General features: G+C 39.4%; 1 protein-coding gene across 1 annotated transcript in view; it reads right to left on the bottom strand.

The window, feature by feature from the left end:
• PLA2R1 (phospholipase A2 receptor 1) overlaps positions 1-27,040 on the bottom strand; it is a 1,083,903-nt gene extending 1,056,863 nt beyond the window's left edge. The window contains exon 1 of the mRNA XM_086956636.1: positions 26,886-27,040. Coding sequence (XP_086812762.1) covers positions 26,886-27,012 — 127 coding nt within the window. The 5' untranslated portion in view covers positions 27,013-27,040. The remainder of the gene's footprint in view (positions 1-26,885) is intronic.
• Positions 27,041-27,294: the final 254 nt, after the last annotated feature.

The following is a 27,294-nucleotide window of genomic DNA, read 5'->3' as shown; positions in this document are numbered from 1 at the left end:
GATCTGAAACACTCTCAAATTGTTCCTGGGTGCCCGATTTACAATATCTGCCATCTTCCATTGGGTGTCATCCCTAACCGGTTGAATAGAGGCAGTCAGATTTTTTTGTTGAGCCAGTTTGTCCTCCAAGTTGGAAATTCGTACTTCTACCTCATTAAATCTTGAGATGAAATCCGCGTGAGATTTAGTCATTCGTCGAACTGAGTTTTGCAATTCCGACAGCGATTTTGAACTCTCTGGCTCTCTTCCCGTGTTTCAGCTCGATGAGACATTATCGATTGATAAATTAATGAAAAAGATATGTCTTCTCCGGGATTTTGTGTATGATCAGCCGATTGTGGTACCTTTACCATATCCCCCTTACTAACATTCAGTTCTAAGGGGGCTACCTTCTGTGAGGTTCCCGGATTCCTCCAAAAACAAACTACTGTGGTCACCACCGTCAGCGACACTCATCTGTACAGCATACTGCATTGCCAGGTCATCACAAGAAGAAGTCGATTGATCTGACAAAGAGTAAAAGTCCCCAGATGCCGCATCAGGTACCGGTATTTGATCTTCAGCTTGTATATTAGCTAGTATGTTAAGGTGTTGACTACCCCCTGACGCCCCCGAGTCTTTGCAGCCATGACTACCATGACTTTCCATATCTCCGCTATAATCCTTCAAGGTGATATCATGAACTAGCGGGGGCTGTACTAATGATACTGGGCTGAGGATCCAAAATACAATTTTGCCCTTCTTCCCCAGTTTCTGTATTGGTCAATGCATCCATATTCAACTTATTCACCATGCTCCCCACTTTAGGCTGTGCAGCAGAATTCTGATGTACCAGGTCGGAGTCCCCTTCCGTGACGAGGACAGGTTGTTTCCCCTTACGCTTGTCCTTAGCAGCAGAAAAAATCACAGGGGTCATTTTTCTCCATCGCACCCCCCTTCGCCCTTGCAGCAGCAGCATCAGAAATGGAAGTTTTTGACAGTTTCTCACATTCAACCAAAGTGCTGTCTCTCACCTCTACTCCTGGCACAATGGTAGTATCCGTGGTCTCATTATCCTGGCCGCGGGGTCTCCATCGCAATTCTTTCAGAGGCATTTCCGATATTGCTCCTTCCTCCCACTCAGCAGACGACGACGCAGACAACCTCCAGTCGACCGCGGATTGCCGAGTATAAACACCCACAAGCTGCGTCGGGTCCGGGTCATCTCCACCAATAATCTGGGGAGAATCTCAAACATCAGCGTTTCAATGTCCACACACCCAGGATCTAAGCTGGAGCTCCGTATTGGCACAAGAAGTTGAGTGTCAAAAACGGTTACAAAATAGCGAGTCTCCACTTAAACACAAAGTAACTGCCGCCAGCACCTCCGTATCGCTTTTCCCTTCGCAATTCCCTCTGCGAGGTCCGGCAGGAGCGGTTGGCCAACACGTCTGCTACTGCGGGCACCATCTTGCCTCTAGCCTGGATGTGAATATTCAAATTTTACATTCACATACTAAAATCACCTGAGAACTTTGTCGAGGCCTGCCTCAGAGGCATTTTCAAAAATGTGGGTTTTCCGTGGAATAACCAACTAAAGAGAGCATTAGCAACGACAGCATTAAATCAAACAGCGATTGCTCTGGTAGCCATCTCCTACACAATTTGGAAAAAGTCCATCAACAAACAAATGTAATTGGCCTCATTTAAGCAAGACCGAGCTTCCTAAAAATCAACAGATTTCTTGTGCCCTTTAAACTCCTCCTATCTGACATCTAAACCCCAGCCCTACATTTCAGCTACCATCAATCCCAGAACCTGGAGAGAGATCATGTATATTCGATTGCTGGCCTTACCGTCCTCAGACTTCAATCGAGCCTGGGACAACCAAGACAACGGAGGCACTTGCAGACTATGCAATTATAAATAAGAATCATGGCCTCATCTATTGTGCTGCTGTCCTGCCATGAATAAAGAAAGGTAAACTTTACTCAGGAAATTACTTCTGAAACAAATGGCCCCCACTTGCTTAGAGTCCTCGGCTGTATGTTTTTCACAAGCGGAGGCTTCCATCCTTGCCCACTGTGGGAGATTTGTAAAAATTCTCAGGGATGCACTATGCCCCCACCCTGAACCTCTCAATACCCTTATAAAGTCCAGAAATTGATATCAGACTACTACACAAAGGAAGTGGGAGACAAATAATTTCCCCCACAGCACTGAACTTCTCACGTCATCGAAAAATAAAGAAAGCAACATCTTGGAGTCATGCTGTAACTGTCATGTCTTGCAGCGCTAAAGGCAAGCTCTCTGCAGGACCCAAGAGCAACCTTACCAGAAGTACAACTATCACTGAGCTAAGAACACTAGTTTTAGCAAACAACAATGCACCTTATCCCTCTCTGATCTCAGCTACTACAATACGGCACAAACACTTTATTCCATTTCATTGTGTCTTAAAAAACGGTAACAACTGTACAATCCATTTCCCCCAAACAATAGAGTTTGGTGAGGGTTTGACACAGGGAAAGAGGGGCGTGCACAAAATGCACTTATGTATCTGTATGAACTCAATCACAGTCTTTTTAAAGCTTTTATCTTTTTGTAGCTGTTTTAGATAACTGACAGAAACAAACAACATTGAATTGTAGTTTACCGGGCAATATAGGTTGTTAAAGGTCCCATTGTATCCCTATACACATACTCACATATATTTGTTCTAGACTCTAAGGTTGCACAAAGCACATGTACTTTATACGAGAGTTGGACTTGGGCAAATCTCTCGCTGTTAAAAGGAAAAGGATAACCAAGAAGAGATGAAGGGCTACCACATTAGAGAAATGTTTACAGGTGCAATGTGACAATGGACATCCCTGGACATTTGTGCACTCCTTTGGAACAATGGTATTCCTCGTGTAGCCCTGACCAAACTGGCAAAAAGCTGGTGTGACGGAGGGATTGCCCTCCCAGCAATCAAAAGTTATTATTGGGACACTCAGTTGGTCGTCACTAATCACTGGACGCATTGGCCAGGTACAGAACCTGCCTATACAATGGATATGAATAATATGTCCCTAGGGACCTATCTAAGAGCTATTTATGGAGGGAAAAAACACAGGCTGAAATATGAACCAACCTTGACTACCGTGGCGCTGTGGCACACATCAACTTCGGCTTTGGGGTGGAAAGACAAAATTACACTGCTACCCCCCTTTAGGAGACAAACTGTTAGCTACATGTTCAGGGTTTGATAAGTGGGATCTTATCGGCCTCTCGCGCGTTGGTCACGCGTGGGCGGGGGAAGGATGATCCCATTTCAGGATCTCCAAAGAGATAATGAATTGAACACGAGAGAAACCTTCCGGTACCTGCAAGTCTGAAATGCATTACATAAAGCGATCCCCAGAGACTTGTATCTCCCAGCCCAATCCCCCCTTGAGGACAGACTCCTCGACGACTACCTTAAGGAAAAAGCAATCTCTGACTTATAAAAAGATACTTAACAACACACCGGACAAAGTGGCAAAAATGCGAGACAAATGGGAGGAGGACATAGGTGAAATGAGCTATGAGGACTGTCTGGAAGCACTTGCTTCCCCCCGAGAGGTCGTAATCCGTTCCAGATTTTGGTTGATCCAACTCAAGTTCTTACACAGAGTGTATTACACAAGTGTGGTGCTGGTGAAGATGGGGGCCCGGAATAACTCACTATGCCCTAGAGGGTGCGGCAGGGAGGGGACTTATCTGCATCAGTGGTGGGAGTGCCCTATCCTCCAGGTATATTGGGAGAGAATAACCCAAAACATGTTGGTAACTTGTGGGAAGACAATGGAGATCTCTCCCAGATGGTGTCTCCTCAATATATGGGATGCAACAGATTTGACGTCTAGTGAGAAAACCTGGGTCACTCAGGGATGTGTGGTGGCAAAGCGCAACAAAACTAGAACGTGGAGAGGTGATGCTAGGCCCATAGTCCGAGAGTGGGAAGCCGATATGGACTGATGTATGCTTGCGGAGAGGGTGATTTATGAAGGGAGAGGATGCCCCAAGAAATGGACCAAAATTTGGGGGGCGTGGAATAGGAGTAGGGGTATGACTTGCACACCATTTAATGACTATTCTCTGCAGGATATCGAAGACTTGTGCGTTTGACGTTCACATCAGGGCTGAAATTGTAACCACTGATTTAACAATGTTGATCTAGTGTACAGTTGTATTGTTCACGAACGCGTGCACCATTCCCGCCAACTGCCAAATGTTATTTCTTTGTATTTATCATTCAATAAAAAAAGAATAAAAAAAAAAACAATGAACATCCCTTTATACTTCATTCATGTTGCACCTTCACCTACAAATGAATTTCAATGGTTGGATAAATTGCACAGTTTTAAGCGAAAAGCTTTGACAGATGCTAGACTAACTGGTTTTAGTTGCAATTTGTATTTAAGCCATTTTATCTGCACCGTTTTTATGGTTTGACTGTTAGGCAATGGTTTTAATTAACTATGCAAATAAACTTGACTGACTACTGACAGTCATATTTATAGTGTCCATTTGTTTATTTTGGAGGTCCAACATAGATTTATCTATGCACAAATTCATCCTAGGCGGTGTTGCCCTTGGCTCATCATGCGTTTGGGCAGGATGTGCTCTTATTGTTAGTAGTCTTTGCCTTCTTAGTCTTGTGATTTAGAAATTTGTTCTGTTCATGTAGGCGGTCGTTCATTTGTAGAAGATCTGGTTGTTTGCCTTCTGGGTACACTCTTCTTTCACAAACTGTGACATGACTTGTAATGTTCATTGGAGAATGAAGATCAATGATGGCACTGTTCTGATCCTCTACCTCATCATGATTTTCTTCCTCGTGGCCTTCTGATACATTTGCCTCTAAAGCTATAGTGGAAGCATTTATGTTTATATGCCATGGACATATGTCTAATGAATTTTATGTGAAATGTATGTTTTAACACTGAAAGATACAACAATGTTTGTTCCATAAAATAATTAATGGACAATATATTTGTATATATTTTATGCAGATTATTATTCTCCACTCATACACTTTAGTACCAAATATTGTTAAAGAAAACAGTGCAACATTACTAGTACTGGACTACAAACCCCATAATGCATCTCACCGTGCAAAATAAAAAAAACAATTTGGGAAGTTACTTTTAAGAAATGGATCCAATTAATTAAATATCATGTAAGACTTCTAATAAAGGTATTTTTTTTTCTTTTTTCCCAAACATTGTGCATTTGGTGGTTTTTATTCAACTAACCGGAGACTGGCCGAGGAGGTGGAGATGTGTCAACAGAAGCAAGTCCAGATATAGGCTCTGTTGCTAAAGTACTTTATATTGCTTCATTCAAAGGTGTGGGTGGTGGCTGTGTGGATGGGCCCTCTTCAGTTCTAGCAGCTATGTGCCTGCGACTTGCAACCTTCTTCTTAGCTCTGGAGTGTGTAGTTGAAGCCCACAGCATTATTGAGTTCTTTGATTTTGCTCCAAATTTTTTTTTGATGGCTTTTGGAATAGTTATAGAAGCTTTCCCAAAAAACTGCTCATTACTACCCACACATTCCATTAGGCACTGGTCCTAGATTATTATATCTGATGCCGAGATAGGGAGGATAGAGAGAGCAGGGGTCGCAATAATACTTAAGGAATCTCTAAAAAGTTCAGTTCAACTCCTACAGCTGCCAGATTGTGAAAATTTCACATTCGCTATTTCATTAGCCTAACCACTCTTACCTTTTCAGGTGCACTTATTTACCGACCTCCTGGTCCCTCTGGTCAATTTATCCAGACTGTTCCAGACTCGGTTGCCATCATAGTGGTAAATAATCCCCATTTTACTGTGAGGTGATCTCAATATGCATCTAGAAGAGCCTACCAGGGCCCAAGCTGCAGGGTTTTTACATGGCCTTGCTGCTATCCAGTTAACTCAGATGGTACATGGCCCCACCCATGGAATGAGTCATACACTTGACCCCATTTTAATGAACCATCCTCCTTTAAAAATACAAGTTTCAGTACCCGTTACCTGGTTGGATCATTGCTTGGTCCAATTCACCTTGACAATTCCTTGCCATCCCCGTGGCTCCAAACCTGTCACCTAGAGAGCGGAATGAGGAAGAATGGGCATCTGTCCTCAGTTCAATCAGACCGCAGCATAGACATGACCCTCAAGACCCTCAAATCAGGCTTAGCAACGAAGTCAATTTTTACCCCTACTCTAGAACAAGTGAACCCAGAAATTCATATCTTTGAACAAATAGTCATGAAAAAATTAAGAGCAGTTACTAAATACATACCTAACACTCCTTACAACTTCACATTGGAAGAGTATAGTGCGCTTAAATCTCTGAAGGAATCCACTTCCATCACTGTGAGGGGATGCGATAAAGGAGGAGGCATTGCTATTTTTGACACTGCCAATTATACAGCAAAAATAGAAAACATGCTGAATGACAATGTCTTTTATAATGCAATATCAAAAGACCCCACTGCCAAAATCAGACAAAAAATACAGAAATTAACATCCAAGGCCTTAAATAGTATAAGTATAAGTATAAGTAAGTATAAAAGATTTTATTACGCGCTCTGCTACTACAGAGTATCCTGGCGCGATATCTAAACTAGAACAGAGCCGAACCATGGAAGAAGGGAAGCAAATAGTGGTGATATATGTCAAAAAGAATACGATTACTTAAAGGTGTCGAAGCCCAGAATGGCCTGCTTGTATGGAACACCGAAAGTTCACAAGAATGAAGTAGATCCGCCCTTTCGCCCTATTGTTAATACCATAGGAAGTATTACTGAACCTCTGTCAAAATATCTAGACGCCATCCTGAGACCATACATATCCAAAATACTGTGATATGTTAAAGACACTGGCCACATTATCAATTTGCTAGAAGGTACAGCATTTAATGAAAAAAGACAATGGCTAGTGACCCTAGATGTGGAAAGTTTATATTCTAATATTCCCATCGATGGTGCCATTTCAGCAACAGAATGGTTCATCAATACAAATGAAGTTGATTGCAACAAGATTTTTATCTTAGACTGCCTCAAGATTGTTCTAGAGGAGAATGTCTTCGAATTTCGCGGAAACTTATATAAACAAACCAAAGGAGTCAGTATGGGCGCATCTTGCGCCCCTACTATTGCGAATATTTACATGGCACAATTCGAAAATATTCATATTTTCAATGAAATCTCCCCATTCTTTGAAACAATTCTTCACTGGTCGAGTTATATCGATGACGTGGTATTCATATGGGATGACAATGAAGATATTCTTAATAAATTTATTCTATGGCTCAATGCATGTGACAGCAATCTCAGATTTACATCCCATATTAGTAACATCGATATGGAATTTCTGGACATAACCATCAAGCATGATCAAGGCCAACTTTTTGTAGATCTATATGTGAAGCCCACTGCCCGCAATACTTTGCTCCATTACAAAAGTTTCCATCCTGCATCACAAAAGAATAGCATTCCTTTCAGCCAATTTTTAAGATTACGGCGCAATTGCACTAAATTACAAGATTATGATGAACGCTCTATAGTCATGAAAAAGAAATTTGAGGATCGTGGCTACCCGCACAGGCTTGTGCGGGAGTCATTCAAAAGAGCACAATTTTTTGATCGACAATCTATCCTACAAGAAAAAGGCACGAAACAAAATGACAAACTAGTGTTTGTCACCAGACACTCCTTGTTGAATGACAAGATACGACAAATTATCTGCTCCAACTGGCATCTTTTAAATGTGAATAAGCCCAAACAAGATCACATTCCGAAACCAGTTTTTGCCTACAAAAGGAATAAGAACATAAAAGATCTAATAGTAAGATCATGAATGCCAGAGAAAAAGATATTCGCACAAAGAAGTATAACCAGTGAAAACCCAGTTACAGGCAATTTCAAGTGCGGTAACTGCAAGATTTGCCCACAAGCTATAGAAGGGAAAGACCTTGTATTTAATAATATAACTATCTTTAGCAAAACAATGACAAACTGTAAAACACAAAACGTAGTATATTTAATACTATGCCCATGTCAGAAAGGATATGTAGGCAAAACGTCTAGAGCAATCAACAAGAGAATAACAGAACATAAATCTGCAGTGCGCACAAAGAAAATCAATGCCCCTCTGGTGGCACATTTCTTAGAATTTGGTCACTCCCCGGAAGATATAAGGTGGTATATCCTGGAAAATGTACACCCCAGAGCAGGACTATGTCCAGATAAGATCCACAAAAAGAGAGAGGTGCATTGGATTTTCTCTCTGGATACAACCATTACGGGCCTCAATTCAGAGATCCCTTGGGAGCAGGCAATAATCTAAAGGACTAGCCTGCATGATGTCTCACACATCAAGAGCAATCATATTGTTAATTATGGAAGCTGATAGATCTGAGACATAATATGATATTCTCTATTTTCTAAGCTCTAAATTAGAGCTTACCCAGCTAGTTCTGAATTTTCAGGTTACCCCATATCATCTAGCCACCACTGTAAAATTATGGCTCTTACCTCTGCATACCTCTCTACACGTTCAGACTAGCTTGAACGATGCCTCATTAATCAAAAACAATCATATTGGATATGAAGTAGACTGATAGATCCGAGAAACAATATTACTTTCTCTGCCCCTTAAGTTATATAAGTAGAGCTTACCTAACCAGTCCTGATTTTCAAGTTGCCCCGCAACATCTAGCCACCACTGTATAATTATGGCTCTTACCACTGCATCCTTGCACGTTCGGTTTATTCCAACATACCATAATCAATCTAAATATAAACAACGATCTATGTGTATTGCTATATTAAGTACTATTTTACACTTCTCTAAGTATTCCCAATATTGTCCGCTACTTAACTGTTTCATCGCATTCACGGAGTATCATTTTGATACAACTCGATCGTACGGATAGGCCTACAAAGTCTCGCGAGACCTCACAACTCTCGTTTGTATGTAGTTCTATAATTGAACTACTGACATGTGCTCATTGGTCCCTGGAATCAAATAGGGACGATATACGTCTCGCGATAACTAATATTTCTCGTCTATTAGTAGTTCAACCATTGAACTACTAGTGTGTCCTCATTGGTCCTTGTGGGCAATCTGTAACGCCCTTTGAGTATGGAACTATCCCCTGTCCGGCTTCACGCCCTCGTCGATATCAGACACACCTGGTTCCCCTTAACAACACAGGGGATATATAAGTAGTAAAAAAACTAGGGAATCCTTTCCTTCGGTTTGGCCACGACAACGGACACGATCCAGAACCCCATTACACGATGGCGTCTTGCTGACGAAAAGGTACGCTTCGTGATAGCAACATCACTGCTATAGTCTTAGATAAGTGAAGTTTAAGATACTTACACTTTTCTCTTCTTTCTCTTTCCTTACAACTACATTAAAATGTAAGGACTGCCAGCGTTTTCGAGCACCCGTTGTAACATTATTCAGTATCCTGTTTTATCACGGCATCTGTTCACGCTAAGGTAGGCTCTGTGATCTGGTCTAATAAACTACACTGCTCAACTTGACCTGGAATGCAGTTCTAATAATACGTTTTCTCTTTCTCTTGTTCTTACCGTTATTTACTAGTATTTTGAAAGTTTGGCTGTGCTTGGAGCCGTTCAGTTATCTATTAAGAACTATCTGCATTATCTACAGGTAAATTGATTTCATTTATCTTAACCGTTACAGGTCTTATGTGATCTATAGTCAGTCTAATTGTTATACATACCATACGGGTCGATCCGCAATTAATAGTAGATAATTTCGCCTCAACAGCTGGCAAGACTACACCTACTTGGATACAACAGTCGTCGTAGTTTCCAACATATTACCAATTTTGATCCTTTATAGATATCGTACAACATCAAGGCACAGCTACTTAAAAATAAGGTAATCAATATAGGGTAACTACTTATCTATAACTAGAATGCCTATATGTTGACATTCCCCTTTTCCCCTTACTGCTAATCTTATATACAAATCTCTTTATTCTTTAAAGCGCCTGGCTCTTATTTATCACCTCCAAATTGTCAGCAAGTCCTCAAAGAAGCGCATAAAAAATGAACTACATGATAATAAGGTACAAAAAAACATAATTCATAATATTATGTCCTCTTATGTTAGTTTGGAGTGTATATATTAATATGTTATATTATAGCCACTGTCTTTTACAGTCAGTTCTTTCTTGAAATTAAACTAGTAGGCTCATTATGACATATATAAGCAAGATGTAGTCTAGTAAGTGGATCTGAATAGGCTAGTGCATTATACTGACTAAAAATATGGGACGAACAGGTAACTAAATTGTATATCGGTAATTGAAATATCACACTGATAAAAGAACTTTCTCTATAAAGTGTCTACTCCATCTCGACCAAAAGTTTATTATACTATGTGTTTTTTTCTTTCTTTAAACCAGTACGTAATGGGAGTAATAACCCCTAGCTGATTTATCTATCTTGAATATAACCACGAAAATAGTGTGCCTCTACATTTCTATGTAAGTAGTTAATACAAAGATATCTCCAACCTAACCTTTGTTTCAAAGCTCATAGTTGTTTATTCATTTAACATGGGGTAAGAAGAGCATAACCAAATGCAATAACTCTTATACAGTACTTTGTAGCCACTAACGTCTGATTTTTTCTCTTTTTTTCTCTTCCTTCTTTTCTCGTTTTCTTTGCTATCTTTTTCATTTATGGAATCTGTCTCTTTAGAAAGAAGGAAAATAATCTCAAAATAAAGTTGATGTAAATTTGTATATAAGTATAGAGCATTAAGCCAACCAGATATTATATCACTTCATGTCCTTAAAGTAATGTATGTTTAAAACATCGATGTATCATATAACAGATTATGGTATATCTCTCTCTTTTAAAAGAAGGAAGAAAATTTGAAAATGAAGCTGATTTAAATTGTATATATGTTAAGTCAACCAGGTATTAGATTACTTTATGTTAATATAGCAAAGTACCAATGTATCATATAATTTTTCACCCTATTAGTTCTACAGTAACACTCTCCCGTGTATATATAGCTGCTCCAGTGTGTATCATATGTAAATATCATGAGTACATTGAACATGGTAATTTTGTTTTGTGTTTTTCAATATAAACTAGACCTAAGCCCAAGATGGTTAGACTGTATATATAATAATTGCACAACTCCACTATTACACTAGTTTGTGACATGTTTCTAATTGTTTTTCAGTGTTGTGTCCTATGTCCTATTGCAAATGACGGACTCCTGAAGAAGGCAATTGCCGAAACGCGCGTAGAGTTTCCATCCACCGCTTTGCTTACTCCATTAGCCCCACTTAACATCGGTGTCATTTGTGTTGTCTATTTTTCTCCTTTTCCTATTTGTAGTATAGTATGTCTTCACATATATTTTGGACTATAAATATGTTTATCACTGACTTTTTAATGCAATATATGTATATTTATATATAGGAAATGTTTACCAAAAAGGAAGAAAATAATTTAAATAAAGCAAAAAAATCAATTTATACATAAATAATTAGTTTTGTTTAGTTTCTATTACATGTCACAATTTATTCAGCTGTATGGTTTCCTTGGGTTTGTTGGCTAATTAATTTAGCTCACTACTGTCTGCTTTGCAAAAAAGAGTTTATATTATTCCCTACAAGTAGTGAATGCATTAATAGTAGGGGTCCCCTTCTTTTCAAATTGCATGACCCTCAAGATGAGCACACCAAGATTTTTGAATGGATCAAATATTCTCTGGACCAGACCATTCCTCTAACCACCCAAACCATAAAAACCGAAGATAAATCTGATCGCTGGTATGTCCCCCACGTACTGAAATAAAAAAACAAACAATGACAGATAAAGTAAAATACAGAGAGAAGGTGAGTTGCTACCACTCTAGATCTACCTCATTAACTCTCCAACGATCTGGAGGAAGATTGTGAACTGAAACTCAATGGAATTCCATGCAACTCACATGAGAATCTTGCTATTCTCTTCATGAAAGTTAAATTGCGTTCCCCACTTTGCCCGGCTCCCTCATTGTCCTTAAAGCAGCTAATATCCTTCTTCCAGTCTTTGCAGATATGGTCAACTTCTCCCTTGAGAAGGAAATAGTACCTGTAGTGTGTAAGCATGCTATGGTAAAAGCTATATTAAATAAACCCAGACTCAACCTATGCAGCCCTGAGAATTTGTGACCTTCCTCTCTACTCCTGGGACTGAGTAAGGGGCTTGAAAAAATGTGCCAACTCGCATCTCTCTGAATTCATAGAAGCCACTAACATCTTGCATCTTACACAGACAGGGTTCTGGCCCAATCATAGAATTAAAACCACCCTTTTGGTGGTCATGGAGGAGGCAAAAATAAAACTGGTTCTAGGAGGTACTGTAGCCATCCTCCTCCTGGACCTAAGTTCTGCCTTCAACTCAGTGGATCATTGGACCCTCATTAAGAGAATTCAGAATGCAGGAGTATCAGGCCTGGCCCTTCATTGCGTCAGCTCATTTCTGGGGGGATAGATCTTTTCAGGTTTTCGATAAACCATGCGCCTCAGACATTTTCCTGTTGAGATGGGGTGTCCCACAGGGGTCATCCCTGAGTCCCACGTTGTTCAACCTATACATGCGGCCTCTGGAAAACATTGCACCTCCTTTTGGCATCGCATTTGTGTCTTATGCAGATGACACCCAGTTGGCATTCTCTCTTATCCTGGACTGCGAACATGTAGCTCTCACCTTTTGGCTTTGCTTCAAGATGGTAGCTAGCTGATCTCAAGCTCAATGGAAATAAAACTGAGCTGATGATATTAGAGAACAATACAAACCCTCACTGGTCCCTTAGCCAGCCCGACTGTGTAGGCCCGCTCATGCCACCAAAATGGTTGTTATAAAGTTTGGTGGTATGACTTGATACAACCCTTTATACGGAGACCCAAGCAACTAAACTTTCAGCCTGCTGCTACAGGTTCCTCAGAATGCCGCAAAATATTCTGCACCTGATCCCCCCTCAATCCAGGAGGCTAGTAGTCCAGGCTTTAATTCTCTCCCACCTGGACTACAGAAACTCCCTCTACTTGGGGGCTTCAAAAGCCTTCAGGTGGTACAGAATGTAGCAGCAAGGACCCTGCTAAATATTTCAAGACACCTTTCGGCACATTAGACCCTGGCAGACCTCCATTGACTCCACGTAATGCAGAGGAACAATTTCAAGGCACTGTGCATCTCACACAGAGTACTCAAAAATCAAAGCCCCTCCATTTCCCGAAAGCTGATTGTGCCCTACAATTCTGACAGAGCTCTCATATCCTCCAACACACTACGGGCTGTAGTTCCACCCGTGAAGAGGGCTAGAAAGGGAGGACGATCCTTCATGTACAATGTGGCAAAACTTTGGAAAACTCTGCCCCTTACCTTGTGGACAATTAGTAATGAATTATCTTTCAGAAAACAGTTAAAAATCATTCTATTTGTGAACTAACCCCCATGGAGCCTGCACCCACAGCCAGTGTTGCTCAGTCAGCACTAGGATGCCTTTGGGTCACCATGCGCTTAACAAATTCTCCTAACATAACATAACATAACGTATCATAAAAAGGATTTCAATGTCTTCATCAGATACATTCTGTTTTCTTTTTCTTCCTGAGTTCTCATGCTGAACTTCCTGACCTGCCATTTTAGCAGACCCTACTGGATGGTATACCAAGCATTTGTAGCCTGACAGCTCCTGTGCTGTTCAATGTAAGTGCACCAATGTATTTTCTGATTGTGATGACATCACTGCTGGTATGTTTTGCAAACACAAATTAATTGTTTTTAGCTAATCAGTCTTTTGGGAAACAAATCTTAGAAAATTGCTGTTTGGACCATGTACTTGATAGTATATTTCATGTACTGAATTGCAAAATGTGATTTCTTAACATTTGGAATTTATGACCCTGTAAATTACACATTTGTCTATTTGACCCTAGATACTTTGCTTGTGCTGCCCATCTACTATCGAACTCTCTTGCTGAGGACATCAGATGACTAAAGAGATTGGCACCATCAGGAATAGACTAAAAACTATTGTCTTTAACCTACAGCTAAAGATTTCAACACCTATATCTTTCTCTCACCAAAATGAACAGACTTGATTCTCTCCTGTAAAATAATTTTTTTCATCTCCTTATTTCAATCAGTGTTTCTGCTCCATTCCCTTTAATCTTAAACAATGCTACTTACATGTTTTATTTCTCTGATTGCTCATGCACAGTTTAGTACACTCCTGACACCCTATGTCAGCGTAATGTGTTTCATTGTAAAGAGCTCTGACAGTCTATGATGTAATGCACCACATTATAATAAAAAAATATAAATAAAACCTCAACCATCTGGGCCAAGTTCAATGTCAGAATTTCTACAAAAATTTAGAGACTGGCATAAAGCAGGGCTTCTCCCTCTCATTGCAACAGTTTGCACTCTACTTGGAACTATTGGCCTAAAGGTTCAAATGAAACAAAGAAACATAAGACATGCTGTTTTGCAAAAACACTTGTAAGTTAGTGGTTTTTGATGATGATATCCTATTCCATATCGCCCCTATGACTGCTCCATTCCAGCTTTGTTTCTTGAGTTGCACTAGTTTCAAGAGGTATCCTGCTATATAAAAACTAGATCAAGTCAGAGGCCTTAAACCTTCACAGACATAATATTAAGATTGCCTTTTAGAGGGAATCCTTTCTCATTAAAATGCTTAGATGTGAACCTAATCTCTAGGTGTCAGTGTCTCTTACCTGTAAGCTATTCCCCTTTACTGCAGGGGAAAGAGATGGAGCTGGAACTTCAGGAATGTCGCAATTCACAGCCTTCTGGGATGGGGTGCATAGACTCCATTAAAATTAGAGTTCTACCTAGAATGCTGTTTTTTCTCTAATTCCAAATGTGGAGACTCTGCACTCATAACTTTATGACCCATACGTCCTTCTGTGAACAGGGCCCATGGACATGGTAACTTGGCAAAACTGCATCTTGTGTCCCCAGCTTTGGAGGTGCAACAGACGAGGAAGGGGCCTCTAGAGCATTGATCAAATTTGAAAAGCTCTTGCAGTCAGCTGGCCATGATGAACATTTAATGTCGAAGATGAATAAGGTCCTACTGTATACAGATGACAGATATGGACTTAAGTACAGATACCAGACAGCATCGGAGGAGGTGTCACTTTCTAGGAAGAACAATGGACTCTGATATTGTGCAATGCGACCAGAGGTGCCATGCTGCCAGCTATGTAAAAAGGATTGAGACAGCATTAAACCTTCTCCATAGATGACTCTTCACACCTATTAGGCTACACATGCTTAATGTCAAGAAATGCTGAAGGGATTGTGGGAATAAGTAAAGTATCTCTCCTATAGAATGGAGTGTGATATTTTGAGAAATTATTGCCCAAGAGATTGGGAGTCATCTTGCTGATCATGGGCACAATAGCTCCTCGGTTTCTGCCCAGTATACTTTTGGGATGAATGCTTAAGACCCAATGTGGGAACATGAAGGGAACTAAGGATTTGGTACCTTTATTCCTACTGATAGCAAAACAAGCAATTTTGAGCCAGTGGGCCACTCTAACCCCCATTCAAACTTTGGTATTTTGAGGATGGAGAAACTATATCACAATGTGTGGATACAATTCATCACTTTGCAGCTCTGCAGAGGTCACTGTTCGATTTCCTGGACCATGAGGCTAGAGAATTGACATGTCAAAAAAATGGGAGTTCTTCGAATCCCCATAAATGATGATTCCTGTTATTTACCGGATGGTGGTGGACAGTGTTATCCTTTTTCTGAAGAAAGCGATATGCATGTAATGTCACAGTACTTTATTTTGAGTAGAAGGGTTTTTTTTCTTTGGTTGATAGTAGTGTTTTTATTCAATGAAAAACATATGAAAATCTCAATAAAAATGTATTGAACCATAACAATGTTCTTTTTACATATTTTGATCTTCTGTGCTTTGCTATTATTCCTTGTACTATTTACACTTACTTTGACAGACGCTGTTAGATATATTGGCTCTGTTTGAAGATAGGTTTTTTTGCAATCCGAAAGAGCACATTTACTGTGTGTGGTAATAGTACCTTCATTGATGTCGTATTAGGTAAGTGTTGTAATGCTAGCACCATGTTTTTTTGCAGTAGAAACTTGGTTTCTCAAAATAAATGCAATCTTCAATTTATCTGCCACTAGTGACTAAAACACTGTGCTCATATTTTGCAGACAACGGAGGGAACTAAACAAGAAAACAGAAGTGCAAAGGTAGTGATTATGAAAATAATTCCTGAAAATTACATGCTAGAGAATATCACAAAGCAGCTATGAAGTGAAAACAGATCACCTTCATACAAACATTTGAGGCAAAAAATATTAATGCTGCTCTCTTCAAAATCTTCAATACTCATAACACCTCAAATCCATTTCTAACTAATCCTTCATTAATTTGCTTTGTAGTATCATCCTCAATCGCTTCAGATTCAAAATTTAGGAATGAATGTCAAACATACAAATTTAACTAATGACAAACAACTATCCTGTCTAGATCATAAATAGGCACTAAGCCATGTAGACCTCTTCTTTCTGACCATTCCCAACCAAGTTTAAAGACCATCATGATACCCATAAAAGTATGACTCCTGATACCTCCACCCAAGTTACCTTTACTAAATCATGTGCGTAATCAATAATTCTAGAGTTTGACAAAATTTGAATGAAATATTTTGTGGAACTATTGCTTCTTGGGGCATATTATAAAGAAGTGCCCCAGGAGTGCAAAGGGCATTTGCGCCTGCTTTGCGCACACCAGGGTACTTTGCTATTACAGAAAGAGCCACAGATGCTTGTGCATTCCCTTCTGTAATACCGAAAGCAGTGGTGCACATACAATACTAGTACTTCCTTTAGAGGGTGTTCCCTAATTTGCATGTTACATACACGGGCGCAGAGGCAAAGAAGCTCTCAGATGACACATTGTCAGTGCATCCACGGATTGCAGCCCTCTGGTGGGGGAAAGGGGTTCCCATGGACCTCCAGACATCTCCCTGCAAGAAGGTGAAGTCACTCACTGCATCCGACTTTAAGGGGATCTCTAATCCCCTTTAAAAGTGCAGGTGAATTGCCGCAGCAATGAGAAAACACAAAGTGGCTTCAAAGCAGCTGTTCAATTTTCCACATGAATACACTGCCTCTAGTTCAGCGCGAGCTCACAGCCCCCCTGGGGGCAGTGCATTCCCCATAATACGCTGTATTTTCCTGTTTAGCAGTGGGCACACCTTTTGAAAGGTTCAACCACTTCCTAGCCAAAAAACAAGAATGATCTCAATTTCCTTTTCCCAACATTCACTGCATTATTAGAACGTTGAAATACAAACATACCAATCACCTTCAAGTTCACCTAACAATCCCTTGGATCTCTAACAATAGACAGTCCTACTATAGATCTTCAAAGAATTGCTATAAACGTAGGCTAGCAACTCACCAAGTGTTCTTATACTCATTGTTTAAGTGTGACCACCAACAACCTTAAACATTCTATACTCTTATTCTGTATAGAAATAATATTGCACTGTAACTACACCTTTGGCAAATATTTCCTATCAGCAAAATCCCAACTTTAAAAATTGACCATGGAGATTATCCTTTAGCAGTTTTCTTCAGGGTTCTTCTCTTTCCCCAATACTAATAGGCTATATTCATAAAGGTAAATTAAAGGGGGGTAGCTTGGATACCACGGAAGACAGCGGTGTCCGGGTAGACCTCCGGGAGTCGGAGTGGAAGTTGAGCCCTTTTATAGGTCTCCCTGCATTTTCTGTCAGTCCATCGTGAGCGATGGAGATGCAGTGAAGTCTGACAAACGTTTTTCTTCACTTAGAGGTTTTTTAATCAGCCGCAAAGCTTTCGTTCTAATTGCCAGCTCGGCTCAACTCACTGTGGCGGCCACCATTTTGTCTGCTCAGCAGTTGCTTGAGGGAATGTTCTCTTTTTAAGATGAAGTGAATTATTTTAGGAGGCAACAACAATTTTTTGCTTCATAATACCTGCTGATAATGAAGGTGTCTTTGTCTTGCTCTGCTCCTGCTTCTTGGTTTTTATTTGTGTACTGCCTCTCGTCTGATTCTTCAATGATTTTCTCTACATTTTCTTCATGTTGTTGTTTTTTTACTCATATTTTCCATCTGTACGGGCAGTTCTTTTATACTCTCCTCAAACATAATGCAAGAGTGTTTGTTTTTGCACTGAGGGGCGGGCTTTTGGTGATACCTGTGAATTTTATGGTCACCATCCAATGTTCCAGTACCTATATGAGACATTTGAATAAAGTGAACTCCTCACTTCCTCCTTCAACTCATAAGTTCATTTAGAACTCCATCATTTTCTTAGTTTTTATGCATAAAGATAGTTCTTCATCCAGCTCTAGCAGAACCCCTGTTTTAACCACTACCCCCGAAGGCGACCACCAAATGATTAAAAAATAATCCTCCCTCCCCTACACAATCTCCTCCAGCCGTATTCATTGAGCTCTTGTTGGAAGAGATATTTGCCTTAAGGCCCATATGGCCTTAAGGCCATTTATGGAGGAAACCAGCTCTAAACTTCAGCATCTTATTGATAAATGGTGCCAAATGGAGGAAAGGCTTAATACAACAGAGCAGAGCATTGCATCCTTTTGTTCCACTACCATCAAAATACATTCTGTTCAAACCCAGGTCTCCTCTCTTCAACAGCAAGTAGAGAACCTGGAAAACAGGAGCAGAAGGAATAATCTTCGCCTTTATGGTTTGCCTGAGGGATTGGAAGGGTCTGATTCTGTATCACACAATGTCTCACAATTTGTATGTTCTGCAGATATCAGATCAATTCTAATATCCAATCATGCCCCTTTCTCCCTTTAATTGGATCTATCTTTTTGCACTCACACTCCTCGCAGATGGCGTTTTATTAATTCACTGTTTTAAAATCCCAATTTTACCTCCTCTTTTGAGTTGTTTTTTCAAGAATATTTCCACCTTAATCAAACAGATAACTTGCCTTTTCATGCTATTTGGGATACCTTCAAACCAACAGAATGTGATTTTATTATCACATATGTTTCTAAAAATAGAAAAGCATCACGTATTCATTCAACTGACTTTTTGGCACAGATAAAGAGACTGCGACATTCTTTTCATACATCTAAATCAAAAGAATGTTTATCAGAACTTATCTGCACTAAACTCCAATTTAACAAGGATTTTACAGATAATGCTTCCTTATTCTTGCTAAAGTCTAGCGCAAAGTTCTATGGTGGCCAAAATAAGTTGGACGAATTACCTTAAGGTTACTGACAATAAATGTAATATTGAATCAATTATTGATGAAACTCAAACATCAAGATGTAAGGATTCAGGAATGTTTGATGAATTTGTTCAGTACTATGAAGCTTTATAAACACCTGATAATGTACCTTCTGACTTGAAACTTTCTCAACATCATTCATCTATTCACAGACCTGAAGATAAATGTATTGACCTTTTATTGTTGGAAACTGACGTATCACAAACTGAATTACACACTGCTCTAAACATACTAAAAAAGACAAAGCCTGTGGCTCTGATGGATTTACTGCTGAATTTTATTCAAATTTTACCAAGTTAGTTCTCCCCAAATTGCTAAATCTCATAACCTCTTCCTAACTCTCTGGTTCCTCCCATGGTTCCTTTTTGGAAGCTTTAATTTGCCTTATCCCTAAGGAAGGTAAAGGTCCTCATTTTTGTAAAAATAAAAGGCCTATCTCTCTATTCAAGGAAGACTTTCAAATATTTTTTAAAGCTTTAACCCTGAGACTTGATTCCTATCTTCCTAATTTGCTTGGTAAGGAGCAATATGGATTTGTCAAAGGACGCTATCTCTCCGTTAACACTTGTTTATTTTTTTATACTCTTTCTAAATCTTCTCTTAAATCTGAGTCTTTTGCGGTAATTGCGTTAGATGCAAAGAAAGCATTTGTTTGAGTTTACTAGCCCTTTTTCTTTCATACTCTCCACTGGTTTGGCTTTGGTCCAAAAAATATCTCCCTCAGTTCTCTCCTGTATTCTGCCCCAAGAGCAGCTATTTGTGCTAATGGAATTACTTCTTCTTATTTCTCTTTAGAAGGAGGTATTCGTCAAGGTTGTCCCATTTTTTTTTCATTTAGCACTAGAGCCTTTTCTTTCCCGGTTGTGACATAATCAAGATATTCGTGGATTTCCCTTGATGGCTTGCAGATGATGTCTTAATGTTCCTTTCACAACCCCTTTTGTTACTGCCAGATTTTTTGCAAGAAGCCTCATATAGTAAGGTCTTTGGATATAAATTTAATAATGAGAAATTTGAAACATTACTGTTATGCCCTGCATAGTTTACTTATATCTTGTAGTTTATCTATCTTCCTGCTGCTCAGACAGTGTGCATGTTTAATGTAGAATGTTGGGAATTTAGTGATGCACGCAATGTTGGGTGTCTATATGAGTGAGGGCTGACAGTTAGAGATGGGCTGAGCAGCAGGCACGTTGCTCCTGGTGGGGTTTGCTGTTACTTGGACTAAGGTTTGACTACATGCTAATCTACATCTACTTCAGGTGTTCACCTGGACTATCTATCTGATGTACTTGTATACCAACTGGAAGTATTTGGACCAACTACAGAATAATGGTACTTATGAACTTTTCTTGGCTACCAGGGTTTACTTGTGTCACAGGGCACAACAATTACCCCTGATTAAATTAACTTTTAAAGAAGATTTTGCTATGTCCAATTTTATGTGGAATGCTCAGCACATTAAATATCTAAATTTGTGGTTTACCCCCTCTATTTTCTCTTCAGTTTCTCTAAATTTAGGAAGATGCATACATAAATTAACCACTATGACTACTAGATAACATTCTCTACATCTTTCCTGGTGGAGTCGTTTGGATACCATTAAAATGATGCTGAGCCCCATTATATTGTATAACATATCTAATTGTTGTCCATACTCCTTAAACACTTTCGGAAGATTAACTCTATTCTTATTTCTTTCCTCTGGAGTCATAATAAATCTTGCATGTCCCTCCTTAAATGAACTCATCTAAAGTCGGCACTAGGGAGGGGTAACATTTCTAGACTTTCCCAAATACTATAAAGCATTTTTATTGAGTCAATCTTCTAGGCGGTTCTCCAATTTCACATTGGTATGCCCATTATGGGTTGAAGTGGAAAAGGCTTTCCTCCTCCCCTTCTCTTTTAAAGAATATTTATCCTTCCTTCGCAAGCTCCAATATCTCTCTACACCTAGACTCCATTCTTCATAATACTTCCACGGACAGTAATACCTTTCTTGGTTCTACCATTTCCTGGAAAAATAAAGGCTTCATTTGGGTATTTTTAAATTTCAGATCATGTATAGTTTTTCTTTTCATAGATGGCCTGTTTAGTTGTCTTATACTTTGCATAATTATTTGTACTATATTATTCCATATTCCCATGCTTTATTATGTTTTCAATAAACTCACTTTAAAACTGAATAAAAGAAAATTAAAAAAAATGAGGTTTATGACCCAGTTCACCTCTTTTATGCCTGCCAGGAAATGAAAAAACAATTCCTGGCAGCATAAACACATTTACAGGTACAGAAATCTTTGCCACCAGTACAGAATTTCCTGCACCAAAAAAACCCAGCCAAGAGTTGTGAAAATAGGCATTTCATTGTGCTGTAAAATGTGGTTAGCCTTAGAATTGAGAAGGTCCACAAAAAGTAAATTTGTGGGAACTGATGGCAGGAGGTACAGAAGATTTTGTGTGTACCCCATTCAGATTAATCACCCCATAACAAAGTAATATATTAATTTTGATTGCTGTGTATTAATAAAAACACACACATTACATGTGGGAAATGATTTGCACTAACAGGTTTGATTAACATATTAATTAGTGATGTAAAACGCATGTTTAATCTATTTTGTGCATTTAAGTGGTATAATAATGCATGTTTATGTTGTAATGTACATTGTGCAATTGCATGCTGCCTTTCTGCTTCATTTTTTAATGGCTTGCAGTGTGTTGCTTTTCTGCTAGGTAACAGTTTTAAAGGATAAATATTAGCACGGTGGGTGGGAGGACAGAAAACACTTATATTCTGTGTATTTACATTTTCTTTTTGTGTTTATCGTAGTTTTGGCTGGTTGCCAATTCCAAAATGGCTTCGCTTTTCCTGGTTCTGAACAGTAGAAAAAGCTTACATCATTTTGCTGAGAGAAGCTTGTCCATGCTCTGTGCTTCACTGAAAACTTTGCAACTTTAGCTGACTATATTCGAGGCCATTTGATATGAACGCTGGTGAGTGGCTGTGGGCCAAAATGATAACCACGGGAACAGCTGAATGTCTGCCCAGGATAAAAGTCAAAAGCCTTTCAAAAATGACCACGTGGAAACAGCTGAATCACTGAAAATGAACATTTAAAGGCCTGATGATGAACAGGAACTGTCAAACTTGTATTTATCAGTTTGTGAAACAAAGTTGTTCACTGACATCCTGGAAGTTAAGAAATGCGTGGACAGTCAAATTTTTATCTGTCATCTTTTTAATCAGGAAGTTATTAATGAACATCCTGAGAGCTAATAATTGCAATGTCATGACCAATCAGAGAAAGGGAAACAGCAAGGCTTGAAACATTTGAGGGTAGAGAGCTAGCAAATACAGTATAAATAACAGAGCAAAATTGGGGTTTAATGTCACAGAATCTGATCGCAGAGAGAAGCTGATTGCACTGCAGCTGTTTGCAGAGAAGCTGGGAGCCTGGAACTATGCCAGAATGCTCACTGATAACAACTGTAGGCTGGAGATTCGTTACGGGACACTAGCCTGGGTGAGAGTTTCGCCGAGGAGGCCTGGGTTAGTAAGTATAGTTGGGGTTTAGTGCTGGGTAGGAAGGTTTTAGTGTAGAAATCTTTAGAATTAAATGCATGTGTTTTTTACCTATCGTTCTCTGATCTTTTCATGAAGAATTCTCTTTCAGGTACATGACTAAAGATTAATTGATGTTTTTTATTTCAGAGAATAATGGAATTAATGTGAACCTGAATTTTCTCTTCATGATTTTATTAACAGTTTTACTTGATTTATTTCCTGAATAAATAGCAATGCTCAGTGAGAATTAACAATGACAGAATAAATGCTAATTTTCTTTTATGCAAATTAATTATATAAAATCTTTTAAAGGATTTCAGGTGTTCTTGATTTTTCTGAGCCAATTCATTATGCAAATCAATGTATTGTTGTAGTGAGGTTAAGCTGGTCTTGACAATCACCATCAACTTACTCAACTAATTTGTCCATCAACCTAATTGGCGGGGTACATTGATGCATAGATTAGTTAGTAGAATTATTGATGAAAACAAATGTTGGTGTTAAAAATCTGTGCTTAATGGTATCCAGTCATAGGAGAGAATACACTCAACCCATTATTTTGTATATGTATATTTGCAAGGGTCTGGGGTAAAGTGTGTGTGTGTGACTAGGTGTGTAGTACTTCGGTGTTATGGGCCCCACTGGAGTGACCTGGACCCTGGGTTGGTGATATTTCTGGGTGAGCGCTGCATCCGATTACTTGGTAGCAGAGGATGGTTGCTATAGAATTAGCTAGGATTATGTATAGAGTGATATATAAGGGTTTTGATGTACAGTATTATGACTAACATCCGTCAAGTTCGTATTATGTTATATGTAGTCCTGAAAATGCTTCCGAGGATTGTGTGAAGCTGGTCACTCTGTCTGCAGGCAGAGGAAGTGTGGCAAGTGAAGTCGCACATCACATAGTCTGTTTCAAAAGGTAGTGTTGTCGTATACTACAGTGGTATTTACGCTTATCACAAGTTTAGAGATCTTTACGTGTGAAAGGATAAATGCATAGCGAGGGCAGTCTATAAAATCTTAGCCTTCAAGTACAGTGATCATTGCGTATCCTGATTTAAAACTTACTGCTGGGAGAGGAATAGAGCTTAACCTGAGCTTGAGAGAAGGGTAAAGTAGAGGAAGTGGTGCTACTTTATTGACAAGTGTAAAATTCTGTGGTAGGGAAGAGGTAAGCGCTGTCTACTGGAAATACAGAATACTTGTGCGATTGAAAATCTATCATTTTGTTTAGCGAAACAGACAAATGGAGTTGTTTTGTGTAAGTTACTAACTGATTCAGGTGTATATCTTGTAAACACAGCTTCTCGATAAACCTTGTAAAGGAGGGGTCGGTCGAAGCAGCAGAAGCCGGAGCAGGAGCTGACGTCAAAAGTGTTGCGCAGGGATTGGTCCTTGTGACCAAGACAAGGTAAGGGCTGATTGGTGCATCAAGAAAAGCAGCGAAACTATTGGTTAAGCATTAAGGAGACGTATCTTGTTCTAATTGGTACACTAGTGTATACCGCGCTGTGATAGGTTGGTGTTACCGAACAGCAATAGAGGAGTATGCGATCTTTTGAAAGACAGGGAATTTTCAGAAAAAAATGATTATTATTACGAAGAAGAAACCTTCATGGTTTAAGAAATTGAAAAATGTGTTTGTAAAGGATAAGGCGATAGTAACAAGAGAGGGAAAATTGCTTCCTCCACCGAAAACGCCTGCTTCCTATATGTTGTCAAAATATGGTTACCATATGGGCGTTTGGTTGGAAAATTGGGCTAGGTATACAAAAATTATGGAGCTGTAGCATTAGGATCTTTTAATGTGGCTGTTTTGCGAAATGCCCCAGATAAAGATAGCTTGTATAAAATGACCATGCTAATGATTGAGGCAGAGAAAAATAAGTTGTTTCCTGTGTTAGATCGAGACAAGATACCTGATGAATTGAAAAAGGTAGTGAAAGAAAAGGTGTGGGATTTCACAGGAGAAGATATTGGATTAATGAAAGACGTAAATCCTGTAAAAATATCTATAAAAGAAGGTGTGAGTTACCTAAATATTCCTCAATACAAAATGACAGCAGAAATAATTGAAGGAATAACTCCAGTGATAAATAAAATGATTGAGCAAGGCATTCGGAGAGAGATAGAGAGCAGTCCTTGTAATTCACCGATAATGGGATTGAAAAAGGCAAATGGAACCTTTAGAATTGTACAGGATTTTGAGGAAAATTATTAAGATCGTTTTCCCATGTTGTCCAATTGTACCAAATAAAGCAGTGATTTTATATCAAATTCCACATGATGCTGAATGGTATACCGTGATTGATCTTTGTAATGCGTTCTTTACTGTTCCATTGCACCATTAAAGCCAGCCAATATTTGCGCTCCAGTTTGGAGACCGTATTTTGGCATGGTGCCGAATTACACAAGGGTATACTGAAGGTCCATCAATTTTTAATAAATTGTTGAAGAAATAACTAGAAAGTTTGAGTATGCCTGGAGAGTCTGTATTGGTTCAGTACATTGATGATCCCCTAGTGGCATTGAAGACAAAAGATGCATGTGTAACAGATATCGTTGCATTACTGAATGATTTGGCAGTGGAAGGACATAAAGTGTCTCCATCTAAATTACAATTTTGTCAAAAAGAAGTGCAATACTTAGGTCATAAGATTGCCAAAGGAATCAGACAAGTCACTGCAGAAAGGATCAAAATGATACAAGGAATGCAGCCACCAAAGACTGAAAGACAAGTAAGAATGTTCTTGGGAATGGTAGGATACTGTAGACAGTGGATTAGTTGATTTTCACTGATAGCAACAATCTCCTCTTATTCCCCTGTCTACCCTAAAAAGGATTGGATCTTCACTCCAACTAAGGTGGCAGGTGTCGCAAAATGCGTTGTTTTGCGACTCACAAATTGGAATTTACAACAGTACCTCGGACACTGTTTGCGATTCCTAATGGGGTCGCAACTTGCCGGCCCCATTAATATTCATGAGGCAGGTGCAATTTGGGAATGGCTAGCACTCCCAGGGATGGTGGTCTGTTGGGTTCAGCAGACCACCATGTCTGTTGCAGACTGTTTTCCTTAAAGGACAATGGGATGCATTTAAAAAAAGAAAAAGGAAACATTACTGTTTCATTTTTTAAGATTAGGCAGTGGTCCGTGGGACCACTGCCTCCTCTTAAAAAATATTTTCAATGCCAGTCACAAAGTAGGAGGGGCCCCTGGGGGACCCCTTCTCGATTGCGAGTGGCTTACCACCCATTTGAAAATGGCGAGTCACAAATCCTATTTTGCGAGGCGGCAGTAGGTTACCGACTTGCAAAATAGGGTTTGTAAAAAGGGCAGACCTATTTTGCGGTGGCAAATGGACGAATTTCCCATTTACAACCGCAAAAAAAGGTCATTCACCTGGCCCCAAATGTTCAGGCTTAAAAGGTTTCAGTTACACCACAAAGAGAATTTCAGCTTGTATGTTGCAAATACAATTCTAGATGAACGAGGGCCTCGCTCTCAATGGGCAAACGTCTTAAAGCATCATAATCGGACAGCATTGCAGTGTTTGGAGTATTTTGAGATTCCAAAGACGTTCTATTCCAGTTCATGATAAGAGGACTGCGGTCAGAGAAATCTCAACATCGATGAAGGTAACAGCATTATTTTGTTAAATCAAAGCAAGAATAATTGTGCAATTCATGTTCAGAACTTATAGGAAACCAGATGATACACATTTCATTATCAGGGAATGCGAAACTCATTTCACATCTCGCCATCAGAAGAAAAACACTGATTTGCCCTGAGAAAATCCCCATTTAAAAAATGTAATAGGTTATCTACTAAGACACACATGGCAATCGTTATATAAAATGTTTTGACGAATGTTTCATTTTATTTGATTACATATCAAGGATAATGCTTGATTTATTCATAAACGTGCTTACGTACCGCTGACATATTTTTGTTCTGGTAAGTCAGTGATGCTGAGCAGGTCTCCTCCTAGGGCCTGGCAAGCAGAACGTGCCTCACTCCAGGAAAGGGAAGAAGAAAGACTGAAATGGTAACAGATATCCATGTCAGGCCTCTTCCTCCAAAAGGTGCCGCAACCCAGATCTGCACAAAAAGGTTACGTTTGTTTGAAACATACAAAACTACACAGTAAATGAAAAGCAGCAAAAATGTTCGTAAAATGTGTAAACATTCATATGTTGTTCCGACAAGTAATGTAGGACTTGTGTTTACCATCATACGATTGTCCTAAGATTTCTGTGGCTTTCTGAGGTAACTATTTAGCGAACCTTGGCGGTTTTGACCAGTCAACGTCTTTTAGCTCTGTGGCCCGGTGGTACGCAACTGT

Source organism: Lissotriton vulgaris, chromosome 2_1, assembly GCF_964263255.1.
Source record: "Lissotriton vulgaris chromosome 2_1, aLisVul1.2, whole genome shotgun sequence".
NCBI classification, from domain to species: domain Eukaryota; kingdom Metazoa; phylum Chordata; class Amphibia; order Caudata; family Salamandridae; genus Lissotriton; species Lissotriton vulgaris.
Note: the sequence above shows the minus strand (reverse complement) of the source record. Positions and strands in the feature narration are given on the sequence as shown.